This window comes from Acomys russatus, chromosome 1 (genome assembly GCF_903995435.1).
Source record: "Acomys russatus chromosome 1, mAcoRus1.1, whole genome shotgun sequence".
NCBI classification, from domain to species: Eukaryota; Metazoa; Chordata; class Mammalia; order Rodentia; family Muridae; genus Acomys; species Acomys russatus.
The window spans coordinates 96,979,385-96,999,792 of NC_067137.1; the positions used below are offsets into that span (position 1 = coordinate 96,979,385).

Here is a 20,408-nt window from a genome sequence, read left to right on the forward strand (position 1 = left end):
CTGGAACCTTTAATCCCAGTACTCTGGAACCAGCCTGGTCTACAGAGTGAGTCCAGGACAGCCAGGGCTACACAAAGAAACTCTGTCTTGGAAAAACAAGAAAGACAAAAGAACTCACCAACAATAGCTAGTTGAGATTACACACAATGCTAGGCTCAGTTCTTGGCACTTAGTATTACCTCATTAAATGACCTGTTGCAGTTGATGTCCTTGTTTATCAGTACCTCTAGGCCCACTGCAACCCTGTGTCCATCCTCACTCAACTGAAAGGCCTCTGATTGGAGATTAGGGGCCTTTAGGCCATTAGGGAATTCTCTGTTTCCTTCAAATTTGGGTGCTGGGCTTCCTGAGTCTTTGGCTATGCAGAAGAGAGAACACAGGGAGCAGGAGAGACTCCCCAGCCCACCCCCTTCTTCTTAACCTCGGGCCTAGGAAATCACATGGCCTGCACATAGGCTTAGCTCCAGAGAGAATAGAAGCAGGAGGATGCAGAGGTTCTGGCTGTACCTTTTATTCAGCACCATGACATGAACAGCAAAAAAGGTCACATAGAGCACCAAAGGCAGCACTATGAGGCACAGGATTCGAGCAGTTAGGTGCTTCCCCACAGTGACCTGCAAGCAGAAGCCATGTCAGGTAGTGGGCATATGAGACTTCATTATACTTACAGTATGAGTCACACTGGAAAGAATAATAGGTGGAAACCCTAAGCCTTTCTATACTACCTTCCAACGTACACACACACACACACGCACACACACACACACACGCGCACGCACACACACACACACGCACACACACACGCACACACACACGCGCGCGCGCACACACACACTCACGCACACACACACGCACGCACACACACACGCACACACACGCGCACACACACGCACGCGCACACACACACACACGCGCGCACACACGCACACACACACACGCACGCACACACACACACGCGCACACACACGCACGCACACGCACGCACGCACACGCACTGCAGAGGGATAACATAGGCCAGATCTCTGCTGCCCTTCCAGGCACTGCACTCCATGACCACGTACAAGGTGAGGCTGTGGTTCAGCAGTGGCCTCTAGCCCACTGAACTCACTGAAGTTTCCCACATACTGAAGGCTCCCTATACTGTCTATGCCAGGCCCTTATCGTATGTTTCTGGCTTTAACCTCAACTTTCTCATAGGTCTCCCTGGAGCACCTAAGCTTAGGCCAGTGCCTCTATCTTCTGTCAAAGTAGAACTGTAATAGGCCCTCTCTTCCTTTCTCCTCCTTTCCTACAGACCCCTCATGGGTTCTAGAGGGCAGGGATCACACTGTAGTCATCCACACATTCTCAACATTCTGCACTTGGTAAATGGTGTCTATATATTTTCTGAATGGAAAAACATGTTGGGAATTTAGTAGTTGAGCCTAGGGGCTTGCCTAACCCAAGCCTGAGTCCTAGATGTCCCTCTTACTGCATAGATGTCCCTGTAATACCTGTGAAAGTTATCATTCTGGGTTTTAAATTCCTCGTTTGTAAAATCAATGACCACCCACCACATAGGACTTTAATGAGATAATAAAAGCAATCATTTTGTACAGGGTCTAGCACTAAATCAGCCCTTGACTGCTAATGTAGTAACAACCACCACCACCACCACCACCTAGCAGTGTTTAACTGACTTCCAAATACTGAAACCCTGGGTCAAGAAAAGAAATTGTGAATTTAGAAATTCAGAGTCATCCCATTCATTTGACCTAAGCTCTTGTGCCCTCAGTGGACTTGGCATAAATCCGGCTGAACAGACTCCTCTGGCTGGCTGGGTAACATAAAAGAAATGTAAGGGAGGTGGTGGGGGAGCAACCACAAAGAGAATTACAAGGTTGTTACTCCATTTATACCACTGCAGCTCCTCAGCCAGGCCCACTCCCTGCAGTCCTGCTGACTATAGAGAAAAGCTGTGTCTGTCCAGTCTGGCCATGGACCACAACACAGAGCACAGGGCACAGTCACTCCCCCACCTATGACAGAAGCAGAGAAAGGCAGCTGGGGAGCAGCACTGTGAAACAAAGACATTCCCACAAGCACTTGAGTTCTCACCAGTGAAAGACTGAGGTCTCCAAGCAGGTGCCAAAGGTCTGAAATGGTGTTCAATCCCACTTGCACGATGACAAAAAGGCCAACAAACTTGACCCCTAAAGCACCAGCAAGACTAATGCCAGTCAGGCAGAGCCAGAACCACCAGGGGGCAGAGAAGGGCCTGGAAACCAGTAAAACAGAGTTCAGTTGGCAGCTAGACCCAAATTGGAAATCAAGAGCAGCAGTAGGACCGCACCTAGAAGGGCTACGCTGCACCCTAAGCCTCAAGGGTTCTCAAGCCCAGGGAACCATGGCATAGCTTCAGGGAGGTTGTGCTCTGTGAAGGCCCTCAAACTACAGGCAAGTCAGTGTGAGAGAAGCAGCATGTTGCTGTGGGAGGAGGTTCCATGCTGTCCCTGGCTAAGCCTAGGGCCTCCTATATAAGGGTTTATTCTTCACTAGCACTAAGTCAGGTAGACATAAAGGGACTTATCCTTTGTGTCACCTCTGGGCGTACCAAAGCCAGCAATCACTGAATGCTCATTACATATCAGGCACCATTCCAAGTATTGTACCCAATCCTTTGATTCTCATCACCCCCGGTAAGCCAGAGCTCATTATCCTCTTTTTACACATAAGGAAATTGAGGCACAGAGAGTCTAAGCAATGTAGCTTTCAATTGAGGACGCACAGCTCAAGCCAGTCAAGCAGCTGCAATGCTGATGCTCCTTATGGGCTATGTACTAGCAGCACCCAGTACACCACAGCCGCTTTCCTGAGGATCTGGCACTTCCCCTGGCAGAATGACTAGCTCAAAGCCAGCATCTCTGTTCCTCTGCCCTTCTGTCCTGGTAGGGCACCTGGCACAAAGTATGTATTCACAAAATGAAAGATGGGTCTGGAGATGTAGCTCAGTAGTGGAGGCTTACCAAACATGAGGGCTTGGCTCAATACCGCTGAAAAAAAGAAAAAAAAAGAAGGAAGGAAGGAAGGAAGGAAGGAAGGTAGGTAGAAATCGATGTGGAAGAAGCAGAAAATAACACAAAACCGAGAAGGGAGTCACTGGCTGGGGAGAGAGAGTGGACTAGCTTTTTTTTTAAAGATTTATTTATTATTATGTATACATAATGCTCTGCCTGCATATACACCCACAGGCCAGAAGAGGGCATCACATCACATTATAGATGGTTATAAGCCACCATGTGGTTGCTGGGAATTGAACTCATGGAAGAGCAGTCAGTGCTCTTAACCACTGAGCACCCAGACTAGCTTTTTGTAGGTTAAGAATACATTGCTTTCTAGGACAGCCTAGGATATACCAGCTTTTTTGAACTTTAAACACAGTATATTGAATACACACAATGACCTATTTATTCTACTCCCTCAGAGGCAGGAGAAAGATCCTGAAAAACAGAAGATTTCTGGAAGTAGACCAAAATCCAGACTAGCTTTAGAACCGAACTGAGCAGGGCTGGGGGGCTCCTTTTGGCTTGTGTGGAAATTTCATATTAGGTCAGCATTGGATATAAGCCTTGAGGCAGGGAGACAAGTAGGTTGAGGCAGCATCTAGCCTGGTGTCTTCCCCTCCAGGATGGAAGATGTGAAGGGCGCGATATCCCAGAGCTCCTTGGAGGAGCACTGGTGCTGAGGGGCAGCTTGTACGGGGTAGTGCGTAGGCAGCCTCAGGACTCCTTCAGGATACCCACAAGCTTCCATCAAGTGCATGCCTACTTTAACATCAAAACACCTCTTGACAATTGACAATTTCTCAGCCTGTGAAAAGCAAAACTAAAAGCCTCTACTAGAAAAAACATTTTAAAATTTATTTTTCATTATCTAAAAGCAAAAAAGAAAGAAAGAAAGAAAGAAATGAAAAGTGTAAAGTATGATCCTTTTAAACTCAGTTTGAATGCAAGTCCTGTAGCTCTGCCCCTGGCCTGGCCACAGTCAAACTTCTAGGGCCACCATGGCTTCTGATCCCCACCCCAATGCCACCCGAGATGGTACTTCTGACCTGTCAGCGCAGGAGTTGTACTTGACCATGCTCAGCACGGCAGCCATGATGAAGAACATCAGGATGGGGTCAAGGAGGATGTACTGGGACAGAGTCAGGCATCCTGTGTCTGAAAAACATGAGCTTGCTGATCAAATGCAGAGTGATGAGAGAGATCTCTGAAAACCAAAATCACTCTAACAGCATGAAACAGTCTGGCAGTCTTGACTAGGTGGCCATGGATCATCACCAGATTATCAGCAAGGATAAGGACTCAGCTTGGGGCACATTATCATTATTGTGCATACCATTGTTAGTGGAGCCCAGTGATAAGAAGCAGACCTATGCTACCGATAGAGTTTGGATTGGGATAGATGCTACCTTAATCCTAAAGGGGCCGTGTCATTCACTCAGAGCAGCCGAGGCCATTTCTTCATTTCTACCATCAAAAAGAATCCAAAGCTGATACAGTTGCAAACTACAAATGTATAGGAGAGTCTTATTTTATATGACATCTTAATTGGGGGTTGACTCCCTACATAGGCGCCAGATCAATTATTTTTTTTAAGTTTAAGTCGTAGGGTTGGAGCGGTTAAGAGCATTGGCTGTTCTTCCAGAGGTCCTGAGTTCAATTCCCAGCAGCCACAACCATCCCAAATGGCTCACAACCATCTATAATAGAATATGATTTCCTTTTTTGGTGTGCATGAAAACAAAGCACTCATATACATAAAATAAAAAAATTTTTTTTAAAAAGCTTAAGTTATATTCCTGCTCAAACCCTCCAATGTCTTCTCATCTCACTCAAATTAACAATTTTTCAGGACAGCTGCCAAATCCTGCATGGCCTCCGTATCTATCCAAACCCAACTCCAACCTTCTCTGCTCACTGTGCCAGGTCCTGTTGTTCCTCAACTCTATCAAGCACTGTACCAGGATTCCCACACAGGCTGTTCTCCTGCCTGAATAGTCTTCCCTCCCACCGCCTTCTTGGGGAGTTCTTTACTGCTTACCCTATCTAAAACAGCATTGATCCCCATTCATCTACGCCCACTCTGCGTATGTCTAACCTGGCATGAACTGCTTGAGATGATCTATTACAAGGCCAGTGAAATGGCTCAGCAAGAGGGGGTGCTTGCCACCATACCTGATGACCTAAGTGTGATCCCCAGTACCCACACGGTGAAAGGAAAGAATCAGTTCCCATAAGTTGTCCTCTGACTCCCATAGGTGTGCCGTGTGTGCATGATCTCCCTCCATTACACACAACGGAAATAGTTTAAATGTTAAACGAAAAGTAGCATGCTTTATTGCAGACTTAATAATATACTGGCTTATTTGTCTGCCCTTCTATGGGTATATTTCATGAGAATAGCATCTCATCAGTGTATTTTCTGAGGCCTCACAAAGTGACCTGGTCTAGGATAGGTGCCTAGAGAAAAGGTATTGAATAGAAAATGAAGGTATTATGAATAACTGAAGAGAAGAAATTAGATACAAGGGGGAAAGCCCCTAGTTCACGACAGGGAACCCTATAGCACTGTCATATATCCATCAACATAAAACAACCTGTCTCAACAAGGCCCTAAAATACCCACCTAAATTGGTCTGGACTTCTTTGCATGTCAAGTACCGCAAGGTCATGAATTTGTTTTCAGAAGAATACAGCTAGCGACAGGACTAACTGCTACACTTAGCCCTTGTTTATCCACGTGAGGCGCCAGAGAGAATACTTAAGCTCTATTGCTATCTCCTGCTTCACAGCTCCTTCTGGGCATCTGCTCTGCCTTTCCATCAGTTGTAATAAACTTAGGAAATGAAAGCTAAATGGAACATTAACCCATGAGAAGCAAAATTACCCATTAATTATAGATACTTACAAACATGCAAATATAAATAACTTAAAGAGACCTATGTTTAGGACTACTCATGCCTCATGGAAAGAATATAAAAGGACTGGGGAGACACGCTCACTGGAAGAATACTTGTCGTGCAAGCATGAAGACTGGAGGTTGGATCCCCAGAACCCACAAAAAGCCAGGCAGGCATGGCACCCACGTGTCATCCCAGCACATAGGAGATAGAGACAGGGGATCCTCAGGGGAAAGTGGTTAACAAGACTCACTGGAGTTGGTAACCTCTGCTTGTGTTCCAATAAATAAAGTAGAGAGCAACTGAGGAAGATCACTGTCAACTTCATGCTACACACACGCGTGTGCGCATGCTGCTGCCGCTGCTGCTGCTGCTACTACTATTATTTAAGCGTTACTAGTAGCAATATGTCTTACCCAATCATAAAGTTAATTAAGAATTGGACATACCGATGTGACACTCGAATGTATTGATTTCCAACCACCTGTATGGTGTGACAGTCCATTTCCCAAAACCCATGAGATAAGACAACTTACCAAAGGTAAGAAGGGCAGCGGTGAGCAGTGCAGCGGGGAAGGACTTGGACAGATCCAGCACAGTGAGGTAGGCGAAGGGGATCAGCCAGGAACCCAGGAAAGCACAGAACTGTGGGAGGAAGAGCTGTCATATAAGCAGCTGACCCGCTATATTAGGGTCTAAGGTGGAGGACCCTGACAAAGGCATGGTCTAGGTGACTTGAAACCACATGGAGTATAACAGGGTAGTGTCACAGTGAAGAATCACAGGAAGCGGTGGGTATGCCTCTCAGAATCTTGACCCATGCACCAGCTAGAAATCAGTGCCATTATAGGAAGGAGCAGGGCAGCCCACCACTGCCAGCTGTCTCCTCTCTCAGCCCCATCAGTGCAATAGGAAAAGCTGGAGCTCCTACCTCACAGGCTCAGGCTGAGGAGTAATCACCTGACCAACATTAGTGTCTACCATAACACCATGGGTACAAGCTGAGGTAGATGTCTTTAAGGCATCTTAATATTTTTGAGATTTCTACTGTTATTCTTATAATATTTCCCCTAGTTCTTTGCTTTGGGGATACCAGGAGCTACCCTGAATCTACAGGGTGCATTTTTATTTGGGAAAGATAACTACCTGTCACTTCAAGAGCTAGAGGATTTGGGGTATTGATTCTCCTTTTTTTCTCCCCCAACAGCCTTCTTCCATCTCCTTAGCCTACCTATCAGTAGTCAACAGACAAGCCCAGGGTAATAGGAAATTCTTCCCTTTGGGTCATCACTTTTGCAAACAAGAAGTAATGTGCCCTAGTGGGAAGAGAATGGATGAAACTAAGTGCCCTTTTCAACTTGCACAGCAAGTCCATGGTGAGTATTATGTATAGTCTCTAGTATTCAAGGGTCATTAGGGTGAAGAGAATTTCTTGAGGGATCTGGGTGGTGACACAGGCCTTTAATACTAAGCACTTAAGAGACAAAGCCAGGCAGATCTCTGTGAGTTTAAAGCCAGCCTGGTCTCCATAGTGAGACCCTGTCTCAAAAAAGAAAAAAAAAAATCACTTGAGAGTATGAAATGAGGGGCAGGGCGCTCACTCCCTGTCTAATTATGGGATGCAGAACTGTACAGACCATCTGATGATTAGCCCCAGGAAGCAAGCACACAACCATCTAATCTGACTTATGAAAGCAAACTGGTCTAAGAACCCCAAGCTGAAGGCTCATTAGGTTGATCCCAGGGAGTGGGGTGTTTAGGTTCTGCCATGTTCCATTAATCTGATGCTGGGAATCAGGGAACAGAGGGGCTGGAACAGGCATGCAGCCTCCCTGAGCATGAGATTCTAAGGGCCCTACTTCCTTTGTTTGTGAGGAATGAAGTAGGACTCTGGAGATAGTGTGGAGATGCCATAATCTGAAGGAAAGGCTGGCAGAAGCACTGCAACCCATGCATGGGCTGGCAGGTTGCAGTGAGCTCCGCTCCTCATCAACCTCCATGCTACCTATGGCCTCCCCTTCTTTCCTTCCTTCCTAGCTCTCTTCCAGACTTCTACTTTAGGGGTGGGTAAATCATTTTTCTCTCCCCAGTCCCCAGAAGTCCCTTCATCTACACTTGCTGCTTCCAATTAGAACATCTCTGCATGGGTGTGGCCCCAGGGTTAGTCAGCCTATAGAAAGCAAGGAGCCTTACTCCTCGCATTCCCATGTAGCTATGGTGCTCGTATCTGTCCCCAGGCTTCTGGAACAAAAAGGTGCCATCGTATCCACTCAGGTAGCCAGCGAGACCGATCAGCATCTGAGGAGAGAGGAATGAACAAAAAGATGAAATGTTTGGAACAACAGATCCCTCTGTCCCCTGTTCTCTCCAGCTGCACACATAGCCTTCAGTTTCCCTTGGCAACTGGCCATAGAAGTGCCAGTGTGACGTTTTGTCCTACAGCTGCTGCTGCTGTGTAAAGAATCTTTTGTCTAAAGAGTGTATTGCTTGAAACAAACCCTCTCTTGTGCCACAGCAAAGTTCTTAGGAATAGTGCAGACTGAACATTTAGGGAGAAAAACACTCCATAATTTGAAGTGCAGGGTCACTGAGGGGCTCTCACATGCAGCTTCCTTTCTTTCTTCTATTATGAAATGAAACATGACAGCTCTCAGGGGAAGGTCCTAGGCAGACTCTAACTCTTGGGAGGCTGGCCTTCTACTGAAAGGAAATGAGGCTCCAAATCACAACTAAGGGGAGGACAGTGGCCAAGGAGCTAGCTAGGGATAAGGGACAGTAATGACAAAGAGAATGCAAAGACAGAGGCATTTCCCCAGAGAGAGAGGGAGAGAGGGGGAGGAGAAAGGGGGAGGGAGAGGGAGAGGGAGAGGGGGAGGGAGAGGGAGAGGGAGAGGGAGAGGGAGAGGGAGAGGGAGAGGGAGAGGGATTCCCCTTGTGCAATACAGATTGGTCCAAACACACTGCTTGTCTCTGTTGTTAAAAAGCCAACAGGAAAAAGCATAGTTTTTCTACCCTTTCCTGGGCTCAGAACTAAATGGGCTACACGTCCTACCTCTCTACACGCCCTCCCCTTGCCTGTAGGAATCTGTGTGTCCCCAGACCCTAGCCTAAGCACTCATGCTTTCTTGGGCCAACATGACACAGACTGCTATCCTCAACTCCCCCTACCTAGGCCTGAACCCCAAGATCTGAGGATCTGAGTCTTCAGTTAGGAAGAAAGGCTTTTGTAAATACTAATACCAATCCATTCTTCTTCTCAGAGAAAGTTGTTAAGAGTAAAATTTTAAGTGGTAGAAATTCTAACTAAAAATGTTAGAACAGGTCAATATGTGTATTAATAATTGAGAAAGGAAAAGTTTACTTTTTAGAGTTTATGTAGTATTTTATACTTCTGTTTTCTTTTACAAAATTGAGGAAAAGTTTGCATAACATAAAATTAATGATTTTAAAAGTGGTTTTAAAATATCTACAAGGTTGTACACTCATCACTACTATGTCACTCTAGAACATTGCATCATCCTGAGAAGAAAACGTCTCGTATCAGAACATCAGTCTTCTAGATGGGTGAATAATGGTCCAATGTAAGAATAGACCATATTTGTTTGTCTATCCATCAGTTGATAGGATGCTCTTCTCCATTTCTGAGCCCAGAGAACCCTAAGAACACTAACGTTTTTCTATAAAGTAGAATTCTGTGGAAATTATGAAGTCTAAGAACTGAGTCCAACCCTAACACTTCACCTGAGTTCTTAGAAGCCATCTGCCCAGATAAGAGATTGTCAGTTACCACACTGCTTACCTTTCCCAGAGGTGGATGCACATCAAAGAAAAAAGTGCGGTTAATATAGTAGCTTCCCATTTTTCCAAAGTGAGTCTCATCCCAACTAAAGAAAAAGAATAAAGTTTTAATAAACCATAGTTAAAGTTACAATTAAAACCAAAGGTCATGAGTTACAAGCACGTAATATGCAAGATGGCTTAAAAACAAGATTTTTGGCATAGTGGTTTGAGAAAAAGCTTTTAAGCTGGCTATCAGCCTAGATTTCTATAATGAAAAAGGTTAACAAATATTTACCCACTGGTTACCATAACTTAGGTTAAATTTATTCTTCTTCTGTATCTTGAGTTCCTATCAATTTGTTTGAAGCAGCAGAATTTTTCCTATAACACGAAAAGGTTTCTGTAAAGCAATTTTTCCCAGTCTGGTAACTTCTCACTCTGAGACCACCCTTTGCTCTTAGAATGCACATTGCTGCACTGTCAGGCTACTGGCTAGAACTTTAATGCAAGATTATTCCAGCAGAGCCAGACGCTGCCCATCAGCCCACTGACTCTGATCTGACTGATCTGTCATGATGACCAGCTGTCTACAAAAGCCAAAATTCCTCACTACGAGCATTTCTAAGCCCCATGCCTATCCCATGGTATTCTGCAAGTATATATGTGAATCTAGTACTTAACTTTCCAAGCCAACGTAAAGTCCTGTTCTGCCACACAACCGCATTGGCTTTTTCAAGCATGAAGGGTTTACAAGGCAGCTACACCATCCAGGAGAGCCGGGTTGTTTGATATTTTCTTTCTGTAGCTCAAAAGAAAGGTTGCTCTCTAGTGACCATGCCCAGGTCAGCCTCCACGAACAGTCACCACTTCCCCACCACAGATGCACGCTTTCCCAAAGATTGTTCTTTTTCATTATTTTAAATTCACTGGGCCTGGTAGATGGGCAGGAGACTAAAGCTACTGCCTCAGCCATGGATACAATGAGGTACGAACAGAAACACAGTGATGTTAAAGAGAGAATTTACTTCAGGCTGGAGTAAACAAAACAGACCACAAAGAAGAGCCATTCGCAGCTCCATCAGCTACTAATGTCGTGACAGAAAACACCAGGCTCTTCATGCCCCTCCCAGGGAGCTGTTAAGTGTTCTACTCAGATACCACATGGAAAGGAACTTTGTAGACTTAGAAATTCTATCACAGGTGTGGACACTGAACTTTCCCAACATTTTCTGTTAGTCTTGAAGTCTACTGGAAACAGAACAACAAAGGGACATGCAATTTTTACTTCAAAAGTTTCAAATAAAATCAGTAGTAACATACACATTTCTTCTTGAATTTTACTACTTGTGTCAGGAAAGGCAGTTCTCCATGGCTCTCTCAGGCTCTTACAGACGTGAAGAGTATGCCAAGAATGGAAGAGCCTGACTCGTCTGTACTTAGGCCTTGCTGTGCCATGAGAAACAAATTTTGTCATTGATTTAGAACTTTCTCTTCTGGCACCCATAAAACAGGAACAGGTTAAATTCTTAGTTTGCAAACAAGCTAAAACACATCTGAGCCCCTGTCAATGTGAGCAAGCATAGGTTGTTGACATACCTGGCTTTCTGAACAAGAAGAGATGAGGGCCCTCAAGAACTGAGTTAGATACAAATACAAACAAAGACGTCCTGGTGGTAAGTGTTCTTACCCAAGTGAAGCAGTGGGCAACAAGAATAGCAATTTTCTCTTCTGTTCTACTTACTAAGCTTAATGAAGACATGGGCAGCAGTAAAGACCCTTCTATTCTGCTAGTCATTCCTTTATTCCCCAACCCCTGCACTGTTGGGAGATGAAACCCTGGCCGGATGCACAGCAAACAAGTGCTCTGCCATTAATCTATACTCCCAGCCCATCAGTACCCTGCTATTCAACACTGCCAGCTCACTAAAGTGAAAACACTCTTGTTAGAAGTTAGATGTGAAATGTCCCTCCTAGGCTCACATGTTTGAAAAGCTGGTGGTGGTGTTTGGGAGACTATGAAAATTGGAATGTGGGGCGTAGCTGGTCCCTTTACTATCAGTTTCTGGGTTTGGTTTAGTGCTCTGCTCCCTGGCCCCCAAGCTGTGAGGAGCTTTATCTCAGCCTCCTACCACCACAGAGTGAGCCACTCCAGTCACCATGATGGACTGTGTGAAATAAATCTCTCTTCCCTGAAGTTGGTCCTGTCAGGCATTTGGTCACAGCATTGAAAAAAGTTAATTAAGCTGGGTATGATGGTGCACGCCTGTGATCCCAGGCCCAGCAAAGCAGAGGCAGGCGGATCTCTATGAGTTTGAGGCCAGCCTGGTCTATAAAGCAAGTCCAGGACAGCCAAGGATGCACAGAGAAACCCTGTCTTAAGAAAGAAAGAAAGAAACAAAGAAAGAAAGAGAGAGCAAAAATGAAAACAAACAAACAAGACAAACATTGTTAAGGTCAACACTCAAAAGGCTAAGACAGGAGGATGGCTAAAAAGTCTGAGGACTATCTGGTCTGCCTACCAAGGCCTTGTCTCAAAAAACCAAACCAAACCAAACAAAAGCCACTGAAAGGACATGTGCCTTGTTTACTGGCTGGAAGTCCCGCATGCCCTGATGACTCCCTCTCCACCGTTATCCTCAGTTGCTTTAAAGAGGAAGGTCACATGTCCCCAAGCCGACTGAGAACCGTACACATTCATCTTAGTATGTTAGAGAACTCCACGGAGGGAAGGGACTCAAACTCAGAGCTCTCTTGCATAGCGGCCCCTGTCTCCTCTACCCAGACCTATGGGGGGCAGGGAAGGGAATACAGGGATGACCAAAAGCACTAAGGGCTGCAGTATGCACAGAGCTAAAGACAAAGAGCCTCTAAGCCCAAGGGCTCACTGGACAGAGGGAAGACCTGGGGAGGGAGTGGTGCAAAGTGGGACAGGAGGTAAATAGCAAGTTTTCTGACTCTCTAGTCAGTACTTCCCACCCCTCATAAAATGACTCTGATGGTACCAGATATAGTAAACTCATTAATTCAAGGAGGAAAAGAGGCCAAATTTAACTGATAGGGTCTGAGCCAAGTTCTCAGTAGTTAAAGGACCTTGTGGATAGGAATAATGGGGCCATTTCAGTGTACTATTTTTGTGTACCCCTGCTCAATGTATAGCTTGTATTGATCTCAAAAAATATCAAGCAGGGCAGTGGTGGTGCATGCTTGTAATCTCAGCACTTTACCATAGGCAGAAGCAGGCGGATCTCTGTGAATTTGAGGTTATCCTAGTCTACAAAGCAAGTTCCAAGACAGCCAGGGCTACACAGAGAAGCCTTGTATCTAAAAACCAGGAATAAAAAGAAAATAAAAAATATCAAAGAAGATTATGCTATTCAAGAACTGCTGTGTGCAGAGAGGTAGCCCTGTTCCCTCCTCATGGTCCAAGAGAAATAAATCTCTGAAAAGGAAAGGGAATTCAGCTTTAAAGACTTAATGGCAGAGCTAGGGAGATGGCAAAGAGTTTTGTAAGCACGAGGACCTGAGTGTGGATTCCCAAAAACCATGTAAAAAACTAGGTGTGGTAGAGTGTCCACTATCCCAGCACTGAGTATGCAAAAACAAGAGGATCCCTGGACCCCATTAGCCAGCCAGCTCCAGATTCAGAGAGCCCCTCTCCTAAAAAATGATGGGGAGACAAAGACATTCGGTATCAACCTCTATATACAACACACACACACACACACACACACACACACACACACACACACAAACACACACACCACAGAAGTACACAGGCAAACATACACCCATTAAGGACTGCTAGAATACTAAGAAGCTAGTCACCAGAATAACAGTGCCACCTGCTGAACACAGGTACTAAGTACACACTTTTAAAAAGCCAGTTATTCACCTCTTGTTAAAAGAGTGCCTTGCCCACAAAAGCCTCAGGGCTCTCTGGCCGCCCAGTTCCATCTTGGAATAGGTTATCACAGACTTTAAAACTAACAAAAGGAGGCTCAACAGGGTGTAGTCAAGGAGACAGTCAGCCTGGCCCAGGAGGCTTCTCATTCTACATAAAGCAGCAGGTGCCCCCTTTGGGAAAAACTACTTCCTATGCCACTCCCTGGGGCCCATGACTCACTGACGTTCCTTACAATGCCAGTACCTGGTTCTCTGAGGGTTAAGCTAAGCAAAAAGCTGTTGCTACTCACAGGGTAGCAGAAGCCATTTGCCCTACAGAACATTGTGCTGGATAGTTTTATGTCAACTTGACACAAGCTAAAGTCATCTGAGAGGGAACCTCAACTAAGAAAATGCTTCCCCTGCCCCTAGAGGCCTTGCAGGTGTGACTACTGTGTCACATGTGTGTCAGTGGTGGCAGAAGGGAGAGAGGCTATGTCTATGTTCAGTGTTCTGGCCTATGAACATCTGAATGATCAGTAGCCTAACACTCCCTGAAAAAAAAGCGAGGAGCAAGCAGGAGACTAGAAGAACCCCACCTGGGGACCATGATCCCAGGCAGGAGTGAGGCCAATACAGACAACCTTCACATGGGAGCAAGCCCTAGACAACCAGACTGGTAAGACTAGTACCATGGAGCCCAGACACGGAGCAAGCCTGAGATGACCACCAGCCTGGCGCCTCATAGACCTGGAGGGGAGGATCATGCCCAAAGTGACCCCTGGCCAACACCATAATTCATGAGCAGGACATAGCACTCCCAAGACCAGTCAGTCCTGAGATGACCCTAGATACCCAGAGGCTTGGGTGCCACTAAAAGGAGCAAGTAAGTGATGGAGAAGTGAAAGAGAAACAGAAACAGAAGGACGTGGGCACCATGAGGAAAGGCAGAGCTGGAGACTCGAGGGTAGTAAGGAACAGCCTGATGTGAGTAGCCAGTGCTGCCACCTGGGACCATGGTGGGGTCTCGGCTTGTGCTGCCACTGGGGACATGTTGATTTCCAAGGGCTTTGCAGAACTGGCTCCATCCTTCACCTGGGCATTATGGGAGAGCTGGCCTTGGAGGCATGAGAGAGGGAGAGCTGACCCCATCCTAGCCAGCTGTAGCACTAGGAAGAACAAACCCACACATTGCAGGAGTTGTGAGCCTGCACCAAGGATATGAGCATGGGAGAGCTGTCCCTACCATTCATCTCCCATGCAGTGGCACAGGTGAGGAAGAGATACCCTCCTCCCTGCTTGCCCCTCACCACCTGTGACAAGTGGTGGTGACATGGGCGAGGGAGAAATGCAACCCCCTAGCCCCTTACCACCTACAGCAGGCAGATCTGGCCTCAAGGGAGAGAGGCCCTGCACCCTACTTGGGCAGCAAAGTAGGGCTGACCCTGTATGTGGGGGTTTGGGTGAGGCAGCCTGAGGGTGTGAGCATGGGACAGCCAGCCCTGCCTCTTGTCTGCTGAGTGGTGTCAGCAAGGGAGGGATCCTCTCCTGTACCCCCTTGCCCTCGTCACCAGCAGTGGGCAGGAGAGCTGGCCCTGTTCAGCACCTGCTGCTGCACTCGGGAGAAGAAGCCCTATGCCTCACCTGACAGCACAGTAGGGCTGACTCTGGATGTCGGGGTTAGGAGTGAGCTGGACCAAGGGTGTAAAAGCCAGCATGATATGACCGGCTCAGATATCTCTCAGTCCCAGACTCAGGGCTTTAATTTTGGCCTACCCCAACATCTACCCCATTGATGAATTGCTGGAGTGCATGAAGGGGCCAGTCCCAGAGATCCAAAACTGGATCTCCATGACTGGGCAACAACAGGATATCAGAGAGGAGGACCAGTGAGGATCCAGGAGTGGTGATAAAGTAACAGAAGCCAGAGGCCTCATACCAGACCAATGAATCATTGCCATGAACATTTGCAAGCAAAGATGTGTGGACAAAAGGGTGTACTGTGGGATACACTTTCACACACTACAGCTTCTACAATGCTGGGGGTTGGTCTGGTGCTCTGTGTATTCAGACGATAAATTCTGACCCCCAAGATCTGGTTGCAGTCAAGTGCATGCTCTTTGCTGTGTAGACTTTGTTCCCCAATTATCTCTGATTGGTTAATTTAAAAGGCTGGACAGCCTGTAACTGGGCAGAAAAGAAGCAGGCAGGGCTTCAGTGCCAGGCTTAGGGGTCTTATGCAGGGACCATGAGGCAAGGGAGACAAAGAAGAAAGGGGGAAGGAAGATAGAGAGAAAGGACGTGGCCTTATGGAGGAGATCCAGGCCAGACAGTACCAAGATTGGCGGGTAATTATTTGGGAGCCAGCTGGGTCTTAGAAAAGCCCTCTAGAATTAATAAATATTCTACAACACCACAACAAGATTTTTTCCCCTCTGTTGTAGGGTAGGTTGCAAGGGTAGAGGGCAGGTACAAGGGGAGGGGGAAGATGAGTGGGATTGGGGTGCATGATGTGAAATTCACAAAGAACCAATAAAAAGTTTAAAAATAAAATAAAATAAAATGCTTCCATAAGATCAGGTTGTAGGCAAGATTGTAGGATATCTCTTCATTAGCGATTAATAGGAGAAGGCCCAGCCCATTGTGAGTGGTGCCATCCCTGGGCTGGTGATTCTGGCTTCTATAAGAAAGGAGGCTGAGAAAGCCATGAGAAGCAAGCCAGTAAGCAGCAGCCCTCCACGGGTGAGCTGGGCATCAGCTCCTGCCTGGAAGTTCCTGCACTGTTTGAGTTCCTAGTCTGATTTCCTTTGATGATGAACAGTGATATGAAAGTGTAAGCCACATAAACCCTTTACACTCCAAGCTGGTTTGGTCATTTTATCACAGCAACAGTAACCCTAGGACAACAACTCTGGCTTGCTGACTGCAGTCAGCGTTGAAGAGTATGACATACTCTTCACTTTGCTGTCCAAGTGGGGTGCAGGGCCTGCTCTTTTATCTGACAGCCTTGAGGCAAAATCTGCCTGTTGTAGGTAGTAAAGGGTTGCGGGGTGCGGGGAGGGGGGATCTCTCCCTCACCCATGTCACCACCACTTGTCACAGATGGTGAGGGACACTGAGAGGCTCAAGATGCTCTCAGGAAGGTGGAGACTGTCTGCCCACAGAGGGAGCAGTCTGGATTACTCAGGAAGATTCCCATCATACAGTTCCTAATCAAGCCTACACTGTCCTGCCTGCCTTGTATTGCTCCAAGTGTGGAAACACATGCGGTATCATGAACTGACTGGGCACAAAATTTAAAAGGCCATAGGTCTCTGAAGCAGAAGCCATCATGGTATACCAGCCTCCTACCAAAAGCTGGCCTACTCGCTTTGAGTAGTAAGAAAACTACATTGCACAGGGCATTGACAGCCTGCTCCTAAGAAATTAGACACACCAGGACTCTGTTCCCCAGCTGACGTTTCTCAACAGTACCTCACTGCTGCTGTTACCTTCTCAGGTTACAGAAAGGTTGTAGCTCTGGCTCAGTGATTCAGGATAAACCATTGGGTCAGCCAGGTGTGGTAGCGCACACCTTTAATCCCAGCACTCAGGAGGCAGAGGCAGGAGGATTGCTGTGAGTTCGAGGCCAGCCTGGTCTACAAAGTGAGTCTAGGGCAGCCAAGGCTACACAGAGAAACCCTGTCTGGGAAAAAAGAAAGAAAGAAAGAAAGAAGCAAACCATTGTAGTCCTTACAATTAATCCCATTTTGTCAGCTTTCCAAGCCATCTAGTCTGACAGTGATACAATTTTTGTCACAATGGTCATCTAACAGTCAAGGTAATAAATAGTCCATGCTCCCATCATCCACAGGCAACTGATAATGTCAAGCATTGAACAGTTTCCTCAGAAGGATTTCTGACTCTACCTCCATCACCTTCTCCTGGTCAACACACTTGAGAAAAGCAGTCTGGTCCTAATGTAGTCATCCCCTCCATCCCCACCCACCTCCCAAAAATTCATTTCCTCTTGACTACCAACTGGGTAATGATCAGGAAAAAGGAGTAGAACTGCTTAGGAAAACTCATTTTTCCATGACCATGGTATGTCTTTCTTCTTACAGATGTCCTACATCAGCCGAGAAGGTGACTATACTCAAAGTTAATTCTAGTTCATCTCTTGTCTTACTGGAGTCAAATGGCCTACAGGATAAACACAAAGACACTTGGCTGAGTACAAGTCTCCACACAATGCCTGCCTGTGTCAGAAAGAAGATATAATAGTTCTCTGGGAGTTTTCTACAGTGCCCATTGGGGGGGGGGGAGTCTAGCTATAAACAGGGTACAATGGGAGAAAAGGCGAATAGAAACTGGCATGGGACACACTACCATCATGGGCAGAGCTGTAGGAAGCAACAACCCTGAGGAAGAAGAACATTAGAGCTCTGGAGATGTACAGTGAATGGAAACATCAGTCCTCTCTTTGTCCCCTAAGTCTAACCCCAGAGCCAGGCAAGATTCAGATGGGCCCCCAGGGTAAGTGGCAGCTGACTTATGTGGTAACTTATGTTAGTGGTAATGCAACGGAAACACTCATGTGGATGGACATGCATAGTCGTCATTACCCTGATGTGGCTGATGGCATCAGCACCAACTCCCCCAAAAAGCAGCTCCCTGCTATGTGTGCTAATGCACAGAAAAGACAACTTCCTGTTTATCTCACTGATACGCCATAAAGTACTACATACGCCTCTCTAAAGTACTAGGAACCTTAGTTATGCCCGTACAGTCACTGAGGCTTCAATACTAAATAATACAGCATAGGGGGCTTAACCAAACCTGCATCTCTTCAGCTAATATGTTGGTATATAAGGAATGGGTCACAGAATAGCTCTCCATTAGACATAGGAGGTGCACTGTTTTAATGAAGCATTGTAATTATTGGCAATGATACCAAAGATCAGAACCAATCTAAACTGCTATGCCACAAGTCATAATAGTAGACTGTCCTTAGACTATACTCATGCTGTCTCAAATAAGACTTGCTGGTCCCTCACCAGAACCTATTCATAGGAGGCTGAATCCAGGACCCAAGGGACACAGTTGAAGTAGGTAAACAGCAAAGGCTGGCATCATCCTGCTGCTGGGCGTCCCGTTGACGGGAGCCATAATTAAGTACAGTATGAGACAAACTGAACAGATTTGGTCTCTGCCTCTATAGCCATACTAATCAGAGTAACTAATAGAGCTGTATGCTAACAACTCTGCTAGAGGCCAAGGCAGGACATGACTGACGGCTAATAAAGCCCGTTGGGAGAGGAGGTCCCCCATCAATACCTTGTACATTCACACATATGCCAAGAGTGTGCTTCATATGCCCTGACTGCGTTTGACCTGGGCCATTTCTTAGGGCTGTGCTTGCAACAAGAAAACCTGAGCAATATATGGCAATGTCTCCCCAGAACACAATTCCTTGGCCCATAGGCAACCCATTGTGGGTGCAGCTATCTCTATGAGCATGTTGTGTTGTCCAATGGGACTTGACAGGGGCTGAGGCAACCTAACTCTAACGATGCTGACATTCATTCTACTTCCTGCGAGAAAGTCCTGAATCTACCCCCGGTGGTTATATCCCCCAGCAGTCATGAAACACAGCTATCTGTTGATTTCCAAGAAGAGTGGCCCTCCTGTGAGTGTGTTCTAGTGTTTGCTTTTTGGTCAATAAATTCCACCTGTGACACTTTCTACACTAAGTTTCTGTTTGGTGAAATAACATTCCTTCCAGTTAAAGAAGGAATGGCCTTAGCAAATGGAATTTAACCAAGTCTCAACCCCGCATCTGTATCATACAAAACCTAAAAAAATAATTCTCACAGGACAACACCAGACGTGTTGCCCAGAATCTGTCCTTACTCTATAGGATTAAAGTCTCTTTTAGGAATTTTTTTTTCTTTGGAAATCAGGTTTCAAATTATGTATTATGAATTTACTTCTTTCTTGTGAAATTTCAAAGCAGCGCTGAATGTCACCCTTTGAAAGCCAGGTAGCCTAGAAAACATGAGAACCGCTCTTGCAAAACCTGAGTCTCACTAGCCCTGACCAGAGCAAACCTATTCTTCTCAGAGATTGGACCTACAGGGAAGTACTGTCACTTCCCTTCTTACCCCACGCTCCCCCAAAAAAGAAAAACAAAACAAAACTAGTTTCTGAACCATCACGGGCCCGTCGCGCCTCCGGTGAATCCCGCCCCCTTCGTGCCCTCAGGCCAATCAGAGGGTAGCGTCCCTCCTTCTCGGTTGCCATGGTGCCCGCCACTTACCAGATGTGCGCCGGCTGGTCCAGCCGGTGAAAGCGAGTGGCAAAGGACAGCAGCGTCACCACAGCCAGCGTGGCCCACCGGCCTGCCGCCTCGAAGCTCCGCGAGCTCCAAGCAGGCCGTTTAAGTTTAAGGCTCTGTGCTGCAACTTTGGGAACCACGTCCCGACCCACGACCCTGGCAGCCTGCGGCGCGCAGCGGCCCCTCCGCGGGCGTAGCTCGGAACCCGCTAGGCCGCCGCCTATGGCCGGCGGCATCCTCCCCTTCCTAAGGATCACCCTCCTGACCAGAGGCGCGTTGGGTCTTGCCCGCTGCACCGTCAAGGAGTCATAGGAGGGCGTCTCGAGGTGCCCTGGGACTTGTAGTTCCCTTCTCTTGCCGCGGAGAGCCAGGCCTCGGGCTCTGGGCGGGGCGGGAAGTGTAGTGGCCGCCCGGGCCGCTAAGAAGCGGCCTGAGGCGTAGAGCATTGCGGGAGGCGGAGGGACGCTAAGGACAGAGAGACCCGGGACG

General features: G+C 46.8%; 1 protein-coding gene and 1 non-coding gene across 2 annotated transcripts in view; one reads left to right on the plus strand and one right to left on the minus strand.

The window, feature by feature from the left end:
* Pomt2 (protein O-mannosyltransferase 2) overlaps positions 1-20,365 on the minus strand; it is a 41,074-nt gene extending 20,709 nt beyond the window's left edge. Inside the window, exons 1-7 of the mRNA XM_051149711.1 lie at positions 19,902-20,365; positions 9,741-9,825; positions 8,135-8,239; positions 6,478-6,586; positions 4,091-4,199; positions 2,098-2,257; positions 508-614 (exon numbers count right to left, since the gene is read on the minus strand). Coding sequence (XP_051005668.1) covers positions 508-614; positions 2,098-2,257; positions 4,091-4,199; positions 6,478-6,586; positions 8,135-8,239; positions 9,741-9,825; positions 19,902-20,365 — 1,139 coding nt within the window. The remainder of the gene's footprint in view (positions 1-507; positions 615-2,097; positions 2,258-4,090; positions 4,200-6,477; positions 6,587-8,134; positions 8,240-9,740; positions 9,826-19,901) is intronic.
* LOC127197366 (small nucleolar RNA SNORA17) lies at positions 14,025-14,155 on the plus strand. Its single transcript, XR_007831661.1, has one exon. It is a non-coding gene; the product is annotated as a small nucleolar RNA SNORA17 (small nucleolar RNA).
* Positions 20,366-20,408: the final 43 nt, after the last annotated feature.